The 14,285-nt window shown below is 36.3% G+C and overlaps 2 protein-coding genes across 3 annotated transcripts; both read left to right on the forward strand.

Annotated features, from left to right (window-relative positions):
• The first annotated feature begins 2,769 nt into the window (after positions 1–2,769).
• Positions 2,770–8,814, forward strand: LOC109082866 (condensin complex subunit 2-like). 2 transcript variants are annotated; one of them, XM_019097707.2, is made up of 18 exons: positions 2,770–2,909; positions 3,257–3,481; positions 3,568–3,658; positions 3,758–3,847; positions 3,934–4,051; positions 4,222–4,370; positions 5,018–5,207; positions 5,390–5,469; positions 5,751–5,956; positions 6,232–6,377; positions 6,493–6,599; positions 6,780–6,899; positions 7,069–7,176; positions 7,257–7,391; positions 7,514–7,624; positions 7,794–7,870; positions 7,994–8,069; positions 8,306–8,814. In XM_019097707.2, the coding sequence occupies exons 2-18, from the start codon at positions 3,264–3,266 to the stop codon at positions 8,363–8,365; spliced, it is 2,082 nt and encodes a 693-aa protein (XP_018953252.1). In that variant the 5' UTR covers positions 2,770–2,909; positions 3,257–3,263; the 3' UTR covers positions 8,366–8,814. The 2 variants fall into 2 exon arrangements, with proteins under 2 accessions (XP_018953252.1, XP_018953253.1); XM_019097708.2 differs by having other exon boundaries at positions 7,797–7,870.
• Positions 8,815–9,204: 390 nt separating this feature from the next.
• On the forward strand, positions 9,205–13,593 carry LOC109047720 (vesicle-associated membrane protein 8-like). The gene is made up of 3 exons (XM_019065399.2): positions 9,205–9,418; positions 11,321–11,485; positions 11,918–13,593. The coding sequence occupies exons 1-3, from the start codon at positions 9,392–9,394 to the stop codon at positions 12,098–12,100; spliced, it is 375 nt and encodes a 124-aa protein (XP_018920944.2). The 5' UTR covers positions 9,205–9,391; the 3' UTR covers positions 12,101–13,593.
• The last annotated feature ends 692 nt before the right edge of the window (positions 13,594–14,285 follow it).

Here is a 14,285-nt window from a genome sequence, read left to right on the forward strand (position 1 = left end):
AAATATAAATTGGCACTGTGCCAAGAGTTAAGCAGGGGATATTAACATATTTACGGAAGGTTAAACACATGGATGCCAAGATATTTCATTTGATTAAGACTTCAAATGCCAAAATACATCAAATACCAAATTCAAGGCCATCTCGCTCTCTTCCTGGACTACCTGAAGGGAATGTCAGAAGAGGACAATGACAATCATAAACAATTCTGAAATGTCTTTTATGCTGTTCTCACCTTTAACCACAGGCTTACACCACTAGATTTGTGCAAAAAAGCAAAAAAAATAAAAAAAGCAAAAAAAAACAAATCCTGTCTGCTGTTACTTGGGAGTTCAAGGCCTTCATCTTCTCCTCCTACCTGCTGTGACTGGCTTTAATTTTGTTTCTGTCACTCTGAAGTGGCTACATTTTAACACTGCGAAAAACCTTATCGGCCTTGATTCACCCTGTAAATCTTTAGAGGTCTCATTATCAGCTCCTGCATTAATAGATTAGCAGTGTGGATTCTTAGAGATTTGCTGTAGCAACATATGCAGTATAATAAATATGTCAATCACAAGACTGACCAGAGGTCACTACCAGTTGACTCAGAAAGGAAAGACCTTCAGGCACCTTCACTCCTCAAGCTATTCACAGTCCAAATAAAATCAATGTGTATCTTTATCTGCAGGACTGCAGGAGCTGGGTCTCTGTGGCGTGAAGCGGTGTTGCCACCAGAGTCAATGTTAGCAGGCTCATACTTTGCTTTAGTACACATCAGTTGATTTTAAGGTTAAAATAAGCTCCTTAAGCCACTATAGCTCACGGGAAAAAGAGATTATATGGTTCTGTGTCAAGGAAGAAAGAAGGAAAGTGGAAGAAAACATTGAAGACAGGGTAGCTGAAGATAAAAAAAAAAAAAACAAGCCAAGTGAGCATTAATTCACAATGAGTTCATGTTCATATTGCAGTCAGTGGACCCATACAGCTACATCAATCCCGCCAGCTAGCCTTACTGACATTTAACGTGGGTAAATGCCATAGTTAATGATATACACTGGCCATGTGCACACTTGTTCCCTCTCTTGCCTGTTTGGTTTTCCAGGTCTGGAGGAAGATATTCTCTTGATAGTTGGATTGAATCCTCCAGCAATCCATTTAAAATGTATCACAGTAACCGCACTGCAGGTATTTGCCTCTTATCCAGGCAGGTTACCAATGCAGACCTCAAGGTGCAATATAGCAGATAAAGCTCTTTTATCTACTGTGCTGTTAAATAGAGGTAAACCAAGGAGTGTTGCTTTTATCCGTGACTCCAATCCAATTAAAAGGTCTAGATGAAAATCCCATTTCAGATTTATCACCTTAACACAACTGTTCTTTTAAATTAAATCCTTGTGGTCACTTCAGAAAATGTCTATCACACCAATAACCATCATTCATTTACCGAAAGTTAAAGGCTTGAACTACATGATCTTTTTACAAGATTCATAATATAATATAATGTAATTTAATACAATATAATAGGGTAAGACGGGGTAAGATGCACCTTAATTTTTTCCTATGACCGCAGACGGCACAAAATCTAATCTCAACACTTCTGATAAATGGCTATTTTGCCATTTCATCTGAATGTCAACATTTGTGAGACTTAGTCAGTCAAAACAGTTTTGAGGTTAATCGACCTAATTTTGTGTCTCTGGAAAATAGTGATCTATGATATTGTATTATGCTGATTTTTTTTTTTTGTTTGTTTACAGGTGTTTTGCTAATGAAAGATTTGTGGACACATTTTTACATTTGTGGAGGAAAAACTGTTGTAGTAGTAGTTTTTATTTTAATATACAAATTTATTTTAATATAGACCCTTGAGGTTAGATGTACCCCCAGAATTGGCACAGAAGGTCCCAAGTGGCATGTTGTTAGGCCTACTAGTGTTATTATTTTTTAATTTAATACTTATTGTAAATAATGGGATTATTATATATATTTGCTTTTCATTAAAACCTATAGGGTACTGAATTGCAATCATTCAATTTGCATTCATAGTGTTTCTATTATGACATATTTTCAATTAATAAATGGGCAATTAAAGAAGTCAATATTTATATTTCTCTAGGCTATATAAGTTATAGAATAAATTTATCTTTCAAATGAATCTTTTACTGGGATTTCTTCCCCCATCTTACCCTATAATGTAATATGAATAATCTAAAGATCAAAAGAATAAAAAGTCATTCGAATATTTAAGCGCATCAAACAAATACGGTATAAATGCGTTTCTCTCTAAAACTTAGGCTACTCTCCATGAGTAATAGTGATGTTTTCAGCAAAGAAACTAGCTGACCTTCAGAACCAGACTGTCAGACTGGAATCTTGCCGGGGTGACACTCTAATCATTAGGTTGAAATCGGTTGAAATACTGGGAATAATGGACAGAAACACCAGTTTTCAGAGATTTTCTGCGATGTTACTGCCATCTAGCGGACAACGATGGTTTGCACCTGTCAAAAATACGATACTGCAGAGGTTGGTAGGATGCTGCTATCTCATATTGCATTTACTAAGTTACTGAATTCCGATATTACCTTCTTGAAATCTATAGAAATAATATACATTTCATTAGCCAATTGCATTACTTTAGATGTTTGTAATTTACATGTTTACATTTTAACGCATACTAATTAAAGAAAATAAATATAGGCTAATCTATAATAAAATTTATGTAATCAGATAAAATATGTATTGTATTGACCGTTATTGTGGAATAAAATTAAAGTAAAGACGCCTATACGTATGACATCACTGATGACGCGCGTAACCGTTCGGCGCTAATTTTTAAATGGTTGCCTCGACAGAAACTTTGGATCAGTGGTACTGCTTAAATCGTTCTCATCTGAACTTGAACTTTTGTTGTTTTACTTCCTCTGAGGTGAGTTTTCAAAGCCAGAGTTTATAATTTCAGTCTGTTTAGTTTTCAGAAGCGTGCTCATAAAACGCTGTACTGAATCCTTGTATGTTGTATACATTTAGATTTTGGAAAATAGCTCTAGGATCATAAACGTATGATTTTATATAACGTTCATATTGTGGATATTTTGTTAGCTTTTCGTTCTCATCTGAAGCAGCGAACTAAATGTTACTAGGCGTTGTTTACATTGCGAGGTCTCCGATTACCCGTGTTGACGTTAGACCAAATGTACTATTTAGCAGACTGCACTTGATGAAAACGCTCCGTGGTGTTATATGGATATATAACATACTCATATTGTTTAATAGTTTCGTTATGAGCGCATTCAGTACCCCGACTACATCACGGCCACGACAGTGGTCCTCCCCGGCAGTAGTAGGGCACAAAGGCGCTGTGTCAGCCACCAGCACACCTCTGCTGGACAGTATCCAGGGAAACGATGATGAACAGGAGAGACGTCAGAGACGCAGATCCAGGGTCATCGACCTTCACGGAGTGGCCGAGTCCTCTATCAACGAGGCCGTTAGCCACAGGTAGGTTGAAACCCCGGTGTTCAGCTGCAAAATGAAAATAAGACAAATAAGTACAAGCTTGTGTTTTTTTTCTTTCTTTACCATAGTTTTACAGGCACACCTGCTGCTGTCCCTAAGCTGTCATCTGCACAGATATCTGAGCATTATTCAACCTGCATCAAGCTTTCCACTGAAAATGTGAGTTGATATATTTATGTGTGCTGCACTTTACTGTTTTCCTGTTTTGTGTGCATCTGAAATGCAGCAGTACTATGACTTGTCGCCTTACCTTTGCAGAAAATTACCACAAAGAATGCATTTGGTCTACACCTCATTGATTACATGGCAGACATTCTCAAGGAGAAAGACTCAGAGCTCAACTTCAAGGTAGAAACTCCTTGAATTTGTATTGAGCACCAGTTTACATGCTTTATTGCAAACAGTATGGCAGCTGTTTTTGTGGGTCGATCTAGGTGGCAGCGGGGACCCTGGATGCCAGCACAAAAATCTATGCGGTGAGGGTGGATGCGGTCCATGCTGATGCTTATAGAGTCCTGGGAGGCTTGGGATCTGAGACCAAACCAAAAGAGAGTGGGTATTTGTTCCTATCATGGGTCTGCTTGAATATTACAATAAAAAAAAAAGTTATTCTTTAGGTCGGAGAGGTCAGAGAAGTGATCGTTGTCTTCCTGGTGGATGAATGGTGTCATACACTGTCCTAGGACCCTGCACAGTATTACTAAATTCTCATCTCATTCCAGGTCAAGATGGTGAGGAGGAGGCTGAGGTAGCCGAGGATGGTCAGAGCGAGCAGGTGGCTGCTAAACAGATTAAGAAAAGACCTCAGAAGAAGACGGTGGAGCAGAACCTCAGTAACATCAATCTCTCTGAATCAGAGATGAAGTGTGAGGTGAACAATATGACTGAGAAGACAAGTCAGATTTATTTGTATGGCACTTCTCACAATACACTGTTTCAAAGTAGCTTTATAAAAAATTGTGATATTCATGTTTATGATGTCTTAATATTTTTTATACCTCATAATTGCATTCAGCACATTAGAGCTGGGTGATAATATAGTTTACAAGCAATCAAATAGTTGAGATGTGCCGCATAGTGTGTATCACCCAATGTGAGTATACTGTATGTATGGGAATATAGTTGGACATACTTGTGTGTATCAAACTTTATATAAAAGCTTTATGATAATGTAGTTACATTTTGCAGGTAAATAAAAATCAGGTATGCATTAAAATAACATCATAAATACAAGTTTGCAATATCGAGCAGTATAACCTGCTGTTTTGTACAGCTAAAAATAACTAAAAGCGGATGCCTCACACATTCAAGTTACAAATGGCTTCTCCCACTCTTGCATTAAAAAGAAGGTGTATAACAATCATGTAGTTGAGAATTCCTGTACAGTACATATACTGAAAAGTGTAACTTTCTTGGATGTGTTTCTTTAATGTCTTAAGTTAATTTTTGTTGTGAGAACCCTAAGCATTTTTGAAGGTGGCATAATCTCCAGGAATCCCTAAAACATTTTTTGTGCAGGTTGACCCCATGTTCCAGCGCATGGCTGCTTCCTTCGATGAGAACAGTACAGCAGGAGTGTTCCTCTCCGTGCTGTTCAGTGAAGACAGTCGCTGTGAGCTGCACTTTCCTTCACATATGACCTTGCTGAAGTCACAGCCGCCACCTGTGCAGGTGCCCCATCAACATGTTCCTGCCTCACCGTTTATAGGTAAATCAGCTTTGCACACCACACTCTGTTTAAAGTTATGGGACAGTTTACTTTTGGGTTAAACTAAGTAATATTTTGTATTCATAGCCTAAATGTTTCTGCATGTGTTGTGAGGTACAAGCACACACAGGAGTTGTTTGACAACATGAGTGAATGAAATCATGCCTTTCTGATTCTTCCAGGTCATCTAAAGACTCTAGAGGACAGGCCAATTTGTCCATCTTTAAAGGATTTCTCCTTTACTAGATGGACTCCTGAGCAGGTGAAACCCTTTTGAATCTTTTTTTCTTTTCTTTTCAGAATTCTTTCAAATTCAAAAGAATGGCTTCGTTTTTGTTTTTTTGTGTGGTTTTTTTTTTTTAGGAATCTTTTGTGGAAATCTTTATTTAGAAATCTTTTGTAACATTATGAATGTATTTACTCTCATTTTTGATCAAATTAATGTGTCCTTGTTGGAAAAAGTATTACATTCTCAAAGTAGTGTAAGTGTGATATCAAGTGTTTTATATTGATGTGATTATCTCTTTCATATTGTCAATTTAGAGCACAAACCTCAACCAGTTGCTTGAGAAGATGAAGCAGGGAGAGCATGCATTCGATGTCAATGCAGACATTGAGCCAGATGAGGATGAGGGTCCAGATTTTGGGGATAATTTTGATGCAGATGTAGACATGGAAGAGGGCAGACAGGAGGTCTGTGAGGAGTTTAAGGAACACAGAGAAACTTATTCAAAGAGCCCTCAGAAAGGGTTAGTACTTACAACATGTTTTGCACCAAAGTGTTTGCAAATAATTTTTGCATTGCAAACAGACTGTTTCACACTCTGTTCACAATGAGTGAACAGTTGTGGCTCAGTATTGTTCATTTTCACTTATTTACACATCATTCCAAAGACTGTCAAACCTAAGCTCATGTTGTATTTTATATCTCTGACTTCAGAATAACACATTTTATTTGCATCAAAATTGCTTCTGTGCTGTTTTGTTGTCTATTCACTGTGAGGTGTATTTGTGTTATTAACAGAGGTGTTATTCCTATTGGCAAGGTGGATATTGCCACCATGTGTCAGCAGTTGTCTGATCAGCCCAGAGAGTATTCGTACTTCAGTCCCAGGACCATGGCCACCTGGGTCGGGCCTGGTTACTGGCTCTTCAAACCTGGACATAGGCGTAAGTCATAGATTAACATATGAGTGTAAAAATCCTAGTGTTGATTTTATCACTTTCTTAATTTCTTGCTTTCTTTGTGCCATTTTTTACGCAATTTCTAATTCATCCTGTCTAGAGGATCACAAACCAGACAAAGAACCTCGGAAGAGAGCACCAAAGAATCCTCTCGTAATTGACTTTGAAGGAGATATCAACTTTCATAATTACTTTCGGACAACTAGAGTAAGTTTGCATTTGCTAATTCTCATATATTTTTTTATGACTTCCATAACAGACAAAAGCTTTATAACGGCAATTCATACAATGCTATTTAATCCCTCTAGCAAAATATTTTAAAGCTTTTAAAAGTAAGCAGCAGATTACTCGGCGACAAACTGACAATGAAATGCTTGTTATTTCCAGGCAGCTACCACTATTAGTAAATCAGCTTTGAACAGCAGCAATAAGAAAACCACGCTTCCAGCAGACTTCCAATATCCACCCAGTAATCTGTCACAGCTCAGCCTCAAACCCTCCAACACAGTAAGTTCATGAATGTTTAATATTCCTGTCTGCATTGCTGTGTACACTTCAGAATATTGGTTGTGGCGAATTTAAAACAACATTAAAAGAATGCTGCACAGGAGATTGACTGCCAGATTGGTTCATTTTATTCATCTTTCAAATATGTCTGATTATTTTCTCACTCCAGCTCAGTGCAGAAAGAAAGAAGAGATTATCAGGAGAGCTGGGGGAGGACATAGGAGAGTATGACTATAACAACCCCAATGACACCGCCAACTTCTGTCCTGGTCTTCAGGTACACCACACAGTACTGTTACATGTCATAGGTAGTCATGAAGATGGTCTGTTTAACAGTTAGTGTTTTTCTCTGAACAGGAAGGGGACAGTGAGGATGCTTTAGGCTTTGGCGGATCTGATGAATCCCAAACAGACCAACCGACCCCTTTCTCTCTGGACACAGATGACATCTCTACATACGGAGAGGACTGTCTCGTCCCTGAGCCTCACAAGGTAAGATGAGAGTAGAGATGCTGGGCTACTACACTACACTACACAGTTGTTATTATTAGTTTTTATTTCAGTTGTTTTGGGTGGATAATGCATGAATTAATTGTATTTGTTATTTGCTCTAGGTAAACACTATTGAGATAAACTATGCCAAGATGGCCAAGAAGATGGACATGAAGAAGCTGAAGACCACTATGTGGGGTCTCCTAACAGAGAGTCCTGAAAAAACAGCAAAGGTTTGTAATTGTACCTTTCTGAGCTTGGTAAAGCTCTTTTATTTTTATTTTTTTTAATGTGTTTTTAGTTAAGTTTAGAAGTTACCCTTTTTTCTTAATTATTGCACATTTCTTTTGACTAGTTGATTTATGTTTTTTTTTAATTACATACTTGAATGACCTTTTCTAGCAGGCGGACAGTGAGGACACGGCGGAAGTACCTAGAGAAAAATCATTCAGCCAGTCTGTCAGGAATCTTGTACAAAGGTACAGTTTTTCGAAATTTGGCATTATATATCTTTTCACTGTTCATGCTCATGGAAGAAATACTATTTAAGGATCTACATTTTTCTTCAGTGTTCAGTACATACATTTCTCTTTTTTCTCCAGGCTTCCCTCCACCATGGCTAACAATCTCTCGGTTCCTTTGGCTTTTGTGGCCCTTCTGCACTTGGCTAATGAGAAAGTAGGTACTTTCTGCTATATATGATTTCAAAAACGAATGTAGATGGAGGTCTGTTTAAATTTCAAAGTTGATTTAATATTAGGATGTTGACTTGTTAATAATTCTGTGTTGTGCATTATTATGCATTGAATGTTTTGTAGCTTACATGAGGAAACATGTTTTATGTATTTGCGATCTCCTGAATTATCACAACATTTGATTGCTGTAAATCTAAAAGCTCTTCTTTCCATCAACAGAATTTGGAGCTTCACAAGATTGACGGCATGACCGATATCATCATTAAACAAGGCCACTGAAAACTGATACAGATCTTTTATACAAAAAAATTTTTGTATCAGATTGTAAATGCAGATTTTTATGTTCTTCATGTCATGTAAAATACCTACAGTATGTGTGGCCAAAACCGTATAGTCAAGAGAAGCATGATGTCAGGATCATGTTAAAAATGTTGTACAGGGAACTTTTTTCTGAGTGAAACTGAAAGTTGTCCAAAACATGTACCAGGAAAAAGAAAAGAAAAAAAAAAACAGCAGGGTGCAGTGCATAAATAATGATTGCTTTGAAGATTGACCTGTTTTAATAACTCGTTTTAGTTGCTTCAGTAAAAGAAAATATGAAGTTACTATTGTCAGTGTCTATTTTTAAAAATGTTTTATTTAAATTGTAAAACTTAATTTTATAACTTGATGATTCATTTAGATGTATGTTCTACATGTGATTTTGAAAAATAAAAGTTATCAAAGTATTGTTTGATAATTCTTTACCTGTATATGTATTATTTTGTGTGTGGTGTTGTCATTTTGAAATGCTATAGTGCTCAAGATGAATACATGTAATGCCTGAGGCATTCAGGTGGAGCCGATTCTTACATTGGCGGAAGAAAAGAGTTTAGTTTCGGTCATAGGAGTAGAATCGGTTTACCGTAATAATGTTAAGACTACACTACTAAAACAAACACATGACATGAACATTTTTAGAAAAGTCAGTGACTCTCTGTGATTATGTGGACTTATGTGTAATAACATGTAGTGAAATAATGTTGAAGGATTGTTAAGGGTTTATGAGATTTTATGTTATATGTGTTTACGGGTGTTTAGTCGTGCGCCCTCTTGAAGATGTTATGGGAAGTGGCGCTACAGAGGTGGACCTATTGAAATCATTCGCTGTAGGAAAAGACTGAAATAGGAAGACCAGGAAGTGTTGACGCGGTTTACATCTGTCGGTCATTCGAAGAAACAGTTACAAACATTTTAACTTTAAAGGATAAAGCGTAACACTTGTTTTCCCCCGTGGAGTAAATTAAAACACCAAACAGTGAAATCATGGGGTTGGCTGATCCAAATAGTACGGTAAGTTACGAAATGAACGACAGTCAGCATCAGGTGTTTATTGTCACATCGCTTGTTGAATTTAAAACTAACTAACCTGCTGTGTAAATCCTGTTCATATCTGTGTCCATGTAAATCAAATTATTTTTAGGGTTTTAGAAAAGTTCACGCTCGAGCAGGTTGCTATTTTTTTACATTTCAGTTTCACCGGTTGATGTGAGTTGGCGCACTCAAAACAGGGCGAAGCTTGTTTTTCAAGTTATAGCCTACATAGTTTCTGCTCTCCTGTTGTGGATTAACGTCGCTAATTTGGTTAGGATTTTAAAAACAAATCGTCCAGTTTGCATTGCAACTTTCTTGTTCAGATTTGTTTACACAGATGGATTAAATTTACCTTGAGCCGTGAAGTATAACCGGTTTACGAGACCCAACCGACTGTTGGTTAGTTAATGGTTAATTAATTTTAAATGGTTACTTAATTTAGACATGTTTTAACTACAGTTTACAAATATGCAGATCACATCACACGTCCCCTTTGACAGTTGAATTGAATCATAAGTGTGAGATCCGCATGCTGGGTTCTTAAATAATAATTTCAAAAGTACCACAATATATGACGTCCTTTCTATTTTTATGTGAGACTGTGGTTAAAATAACATTCGACTGGACGTTTAGGATTGTGATGTTTGTTCTTGAAAACAATGGGATGCTGGTATTAGAGGGACTTAAAGGAAGATGGATAACTAGATGGATACATTTTTACTTTTTATTATGTTGTTGCCATCACATTATAGTTATAGATACCACATGGCCCCATTTTGCCACAATAATGGTACTTAAGGCTGTCAGTATGTTTTGTTACCTAATAGCTTTCTGCCATTTGAAGGCCTCGTGACACTAGCCAGTGACTTGAATAGAAAGGGTAGGACAGGTAGTGACGCAGCATTGCGTTTGGTTTCTTTGAAACACCTTTTGTTTATGAAGTTTCAGCTGTGAGAGAGAACTTTAAGGTGTTTAACATGACTAAAAAAAAAAAAACAATTTACTGTCCTGATTACCCAAATAACAAAAGGAACAATGCAAAAGATGGTTATTATGGGTCTTGTACTGCATTTACCAGTGTTATAGTACTTTATTGGTGTTTTGATGTGTGAATGTGGTAAAACTATCTTTTTGCATCGCTGTTGTCAATATCATTGGTGTGTTATCTCATATATAGGGGTTATTGATGAGTGCTTTTTTTATAATGTTGTAGTTGTTTTTTTATGTGAGATTAATTTTTATTGAAGGTGGACCTGGGCAGCACTGTATAACAGTAATTACTGAATGTTTTTAATGGCATAGATCGTTAATTTTCTTATAAACTTAATTTTCTGTAAAGTTGCTTTGCAATGATTTGTATCGTAAAAAGCGCTATACAAATAAACTTGAATTGAATTGAATTATATAATGATTAAATGTAGCTCTGCATATATTCATATGCATGTAAAAATCATACAAAGACGAGGTTTTGATGTTAATGCACACTTTTTTATGTGTATGTAAATGACTTTATATTATGCAGTGTTTCACACATACACACATTATTTATGTCATATTTTAGATCTCCTCATACCGAACTTTGCCTCAAGAACCACTGCTGTCAATAAAATCGTTCATTAGTTATTTAAGAACTAGTCTTAGTTTCATTGATTAACCTCAACAAAACCAGTGTATTACAAATCTCTGGATTCCCTAGATAAATAATTATCAAAAAGTGTTGAAGTTTGGTATTTGGATGGATAAAACAGGGTAAGTAATTTTTTGCACTTTATAACTTGTGTTTATAGGCTTTTACACAAAAGAATGTTTTTACAAACTTTCCAGATTTTCATAACTATTTATGCTTTGAGCCATTTTGGTTTTTAATTCCTCTCAATGCAGGAGCCAAGAGAAGGAGAGTCTTCACAGGTAATGGATCCAGTTAAAGCTCTGCAGTCTCAAGTGGATGAGGTCAAGGATGCTATGACCCAGAATGTAGATCGGATCCTGGCCCGTGGAGAAAGACTGGATGATCTGATGGGCAAATCTGAAGACCTGCAAGCTGGGGTGTGTCTTTCAGTACAAAAACATTGATTCTAATCACATATCACAGCTGTAATGCCAGCACACTGTTTTGTAAATCTCAGTATGTCCACCAAAGCTGTATTTATTTGATAAAATAAATGTTTTCTATTTGAATGTATTCAGAGTCACATGATCCTGCAGAAATCATTCTAATATGCTAATTTGGTGCTCAAGAAACATTACTAATCAGTGTTACAAATATTTGCACTTCCATTTATAGTGAATAGAAAGGTGAAAAGAACAGCATTTATTCGAAATCTTTTTTTTAACATTATACTTTACTATATGTTATGATCAATTTAATGTGTCCTTGCTGAATGTTACTTTCCCCAGACTTTTAACTGATAGGGTAATGTATGCAGCTATAGTCCCACACTAGTTGACATTATACTGGTCTTTTTTCCTGCTTCTTAGGCCCAGAACTTCAAGCACACCTCTCAGAAGGTTGCACGTGCCTACTGGTGGAAGAATGTGAAGCTGATTGTGGTTATTGTTGTGATAGTCCTCATCATTGTACTGATTGTCATATTCCTTGCTACTGGTGTGATCCCGACTAGTACACCTGCACCCAAACCTCCCACTGTGAGACCACCATAGGATTTCTATCAGTTACAAATGCTCACACATACACATACAGATATATATATATATAAAACCATGTCCACACACTAGCACAAATCATAACTTCAGGAATTCACACACATCATACACACACACACACACACACACACACATACATACCTTTTATTTGCACATTTTGCTCATGTACCTTCATATCTCATGGTATCACACCACTTTATAAAGAGTACCTTCCATAATGACAGCTTCTAAAACGTAAAGTGGAGGATTTTAAAAAGTACTTCTACTTCTCTCCTCCTGAAAAGTCACTTCAGCTGTCTTTATGGTTCCCTAAAGCATGATAAAATACCAAAACTGTAAAAGTACTTGCAATATTGTTCATAATGAAGGAACACTTGAAATAGTCATATACTGGCATTGATCCATAGAAGGTAATGGGTGAAAGTTCTATCTATTGAATTATGAAGTATATTTAAGACTGTTATATTAGATTATGTAAGATGTTACTTGTAATTATGGAATACTTTTATATCTTAGATCAAGTGTTTCTATTTTGTATTTGATGGGTCACTGTCTTTGTGCTTTTGCCTACGATTATGTTATTTGTAAAAGGTCAAACAAGAATGTGTTCTTACAACTGTTGCATTGCCCAAACACACCATTTCATTGGGGAAATTATAAAATTGTAAGATGTTTGGATTAATTTTCCAGTCTTAAATCTTTACTGAAAATTGGCAATGCCCCAAACCTCATAACAGAGAGATTTTCGTCCTATAGAATGTATTAACATTTTTTAATTGAACAAGAGCACCTGAACAAGGTCATTTAGATAGCAAAATTTAGATAGGAATGATGGATATTTTCTGTGTCCTCATAAGTCACTGCATTGTATTTGACATGTACCACATGCAGTTAGTACTGTAATCAGAATTTGAGTGTACTGCATCAAAAGTTTGGCCTTGCACTGTGGGAGCTTAATGAAACCCAAGACACATAACTTGTTCCTGTTTCGAGAACAGAGGAGGAATGTTTAAGAGTCTGTACTGTAAGTTTTTTTATTGAAAAAATGTCTCAATTCAGCCAATGAAAATTACTTCTCTGAATGTTCTTGTTGGTTGATCTTAAATTAGTCTACTGGGTAGCTTTATGCATTTTGCTTGGGAGAGGTCAAGGCATTGGATGTCTATATGTAGTCAGAATGACTTGACTGTTCGAATGTTTGGAAACCTGAGTCTTATTATGCTGTATCTTTTGTTGCTTCCATTAACACTTTACTGTATGTAAAAATAGGAGGTGTTTATGCACATGTTATTATAAACAAACCATTTAATCAAAGAAAATAATTTTGATCAAGACACTGAATCATTTTTTAATCATCTACTACAAATAATAATTTAAAAACCCTTTAAGTGCCTTGAATTTGAGTCTTACTAGCATAAACAAACAGTAAGATCTGGGAAACCTGATATTTTGTAAATATTTGATCTCTCAATAAAACAGAGTATGACACATTTTTGGTCTTCCTCTCCTTTGATGTTATCATGTTATTGCACTAATGTGTAAAACACAATTTTCCAATATTATTGCATGGGATTGGATTAATTTAGTATATCCACCAATTAGCAGTAAATCTCTAGAGAGTGACAAAAATCAAGATAGCTGATAGGAAGCCAAACGTAAACTAAGTGGAAAAATAGCAGCAATAAGAAAATAATGAGTTTTTATGGTTAGAGGATTGTGTACTCTAGATTCTTATACACATCTTTGCATGGTTAGAGAAGAACAAAATTGTTAGTGAAATGCAAAGTACAGCCCCCAGCTGTGATTTTATCTTGTTTTAACCCACACCATCTGCAACAAACTTCCCCTCCAGATTTCTGCGGTATGTTTCCTATTAGCACCATTTGTGAAACTGCTTCCTTGGTGTTTAATGGCAGTTGGCATCCAAAAAGTTGTATTACTGTCACCTGGCTACACCCCATTAACTTGTTACTTCATATTTAGCCTAACCCTGACCTGAATGAAAATTGTCTTTTCAGTAGTATTCGCGAATCGGACACCGCCCTTTTGAGTTAGATTGATTTGCTTTTTGAGAATATATAACAAATAATGTCGTGCACTCACTTTAAAGTGCACATTTTGGTACACAGCCAAAAACAATAGCTTACGTTACAGAGGCAGTATAGCAAACCAGGAGATGTGC

The sequence above is a fragment of the Cyprinus carpio genome, chromosome A5, assembly GCF_018340385.1.
Source record: "Cyprinus carpio isolate SPL01 chromosome A5, ASM1834038v1, whole genome shotgun sequence".
Classification (NCBI taxonomy): Eukaryota; Metazoa; Chordata; class Actinopteri; order Cypriniformes; family Cyprinidae; genus Cyprinus; species Cyprinus carpio.

What these genes read in the sequence shown, in the direction of transcription:
- LOC109082866 (XM_019097707.2), top strand. Translation starts at nt 3,264, where the DNA reads ATGAGCGCATTCAGTACCCCGACTACATCACGGCCACGACAGTGGTCC. An exon ending in CTAGATGGACTCCTGAGCAG is followed by an intron (nt 5,470 to 5,750) that starts GTGAAACCCTTT and finishes TTGTCAATTTAG; the next exon opens with AGCACAAACCTCAACCAGTT. An exon ending in TCGTCCCTGAGCCTCACAAG is followed by an intron (nt 7,392 to 7,513) that starts GTAAGATGAGAG and finishes TATTTGCTCTAG; the next exon opens with GTAAACACTATTGAGATAAA.
- LOC109047720 (XM_019065399.2), top strand. Translation starts at nt 9,392, where the DNA reads ATGGGGTTGGCTGATCCAAATAGTACG. An exon ending in TGGCTGATCCAAATAGTACG is followed by an intron (nt 9,419 to 11,320) that starts GTAAGTTACGAA and finishes CTCTCAATGCAG; the next exon opens with GAGCCAAGAGAAGGAGAGTC. An exon ending in CTGAAGACCTGCAAGCTGGG is followed by an intron (nt 11,486 to 11,917) that starts GTGTGTCTTTCA and finishes CCTGCTTCTTAG; the next exon opens with GCCCAGAACTTCAAGCACAC.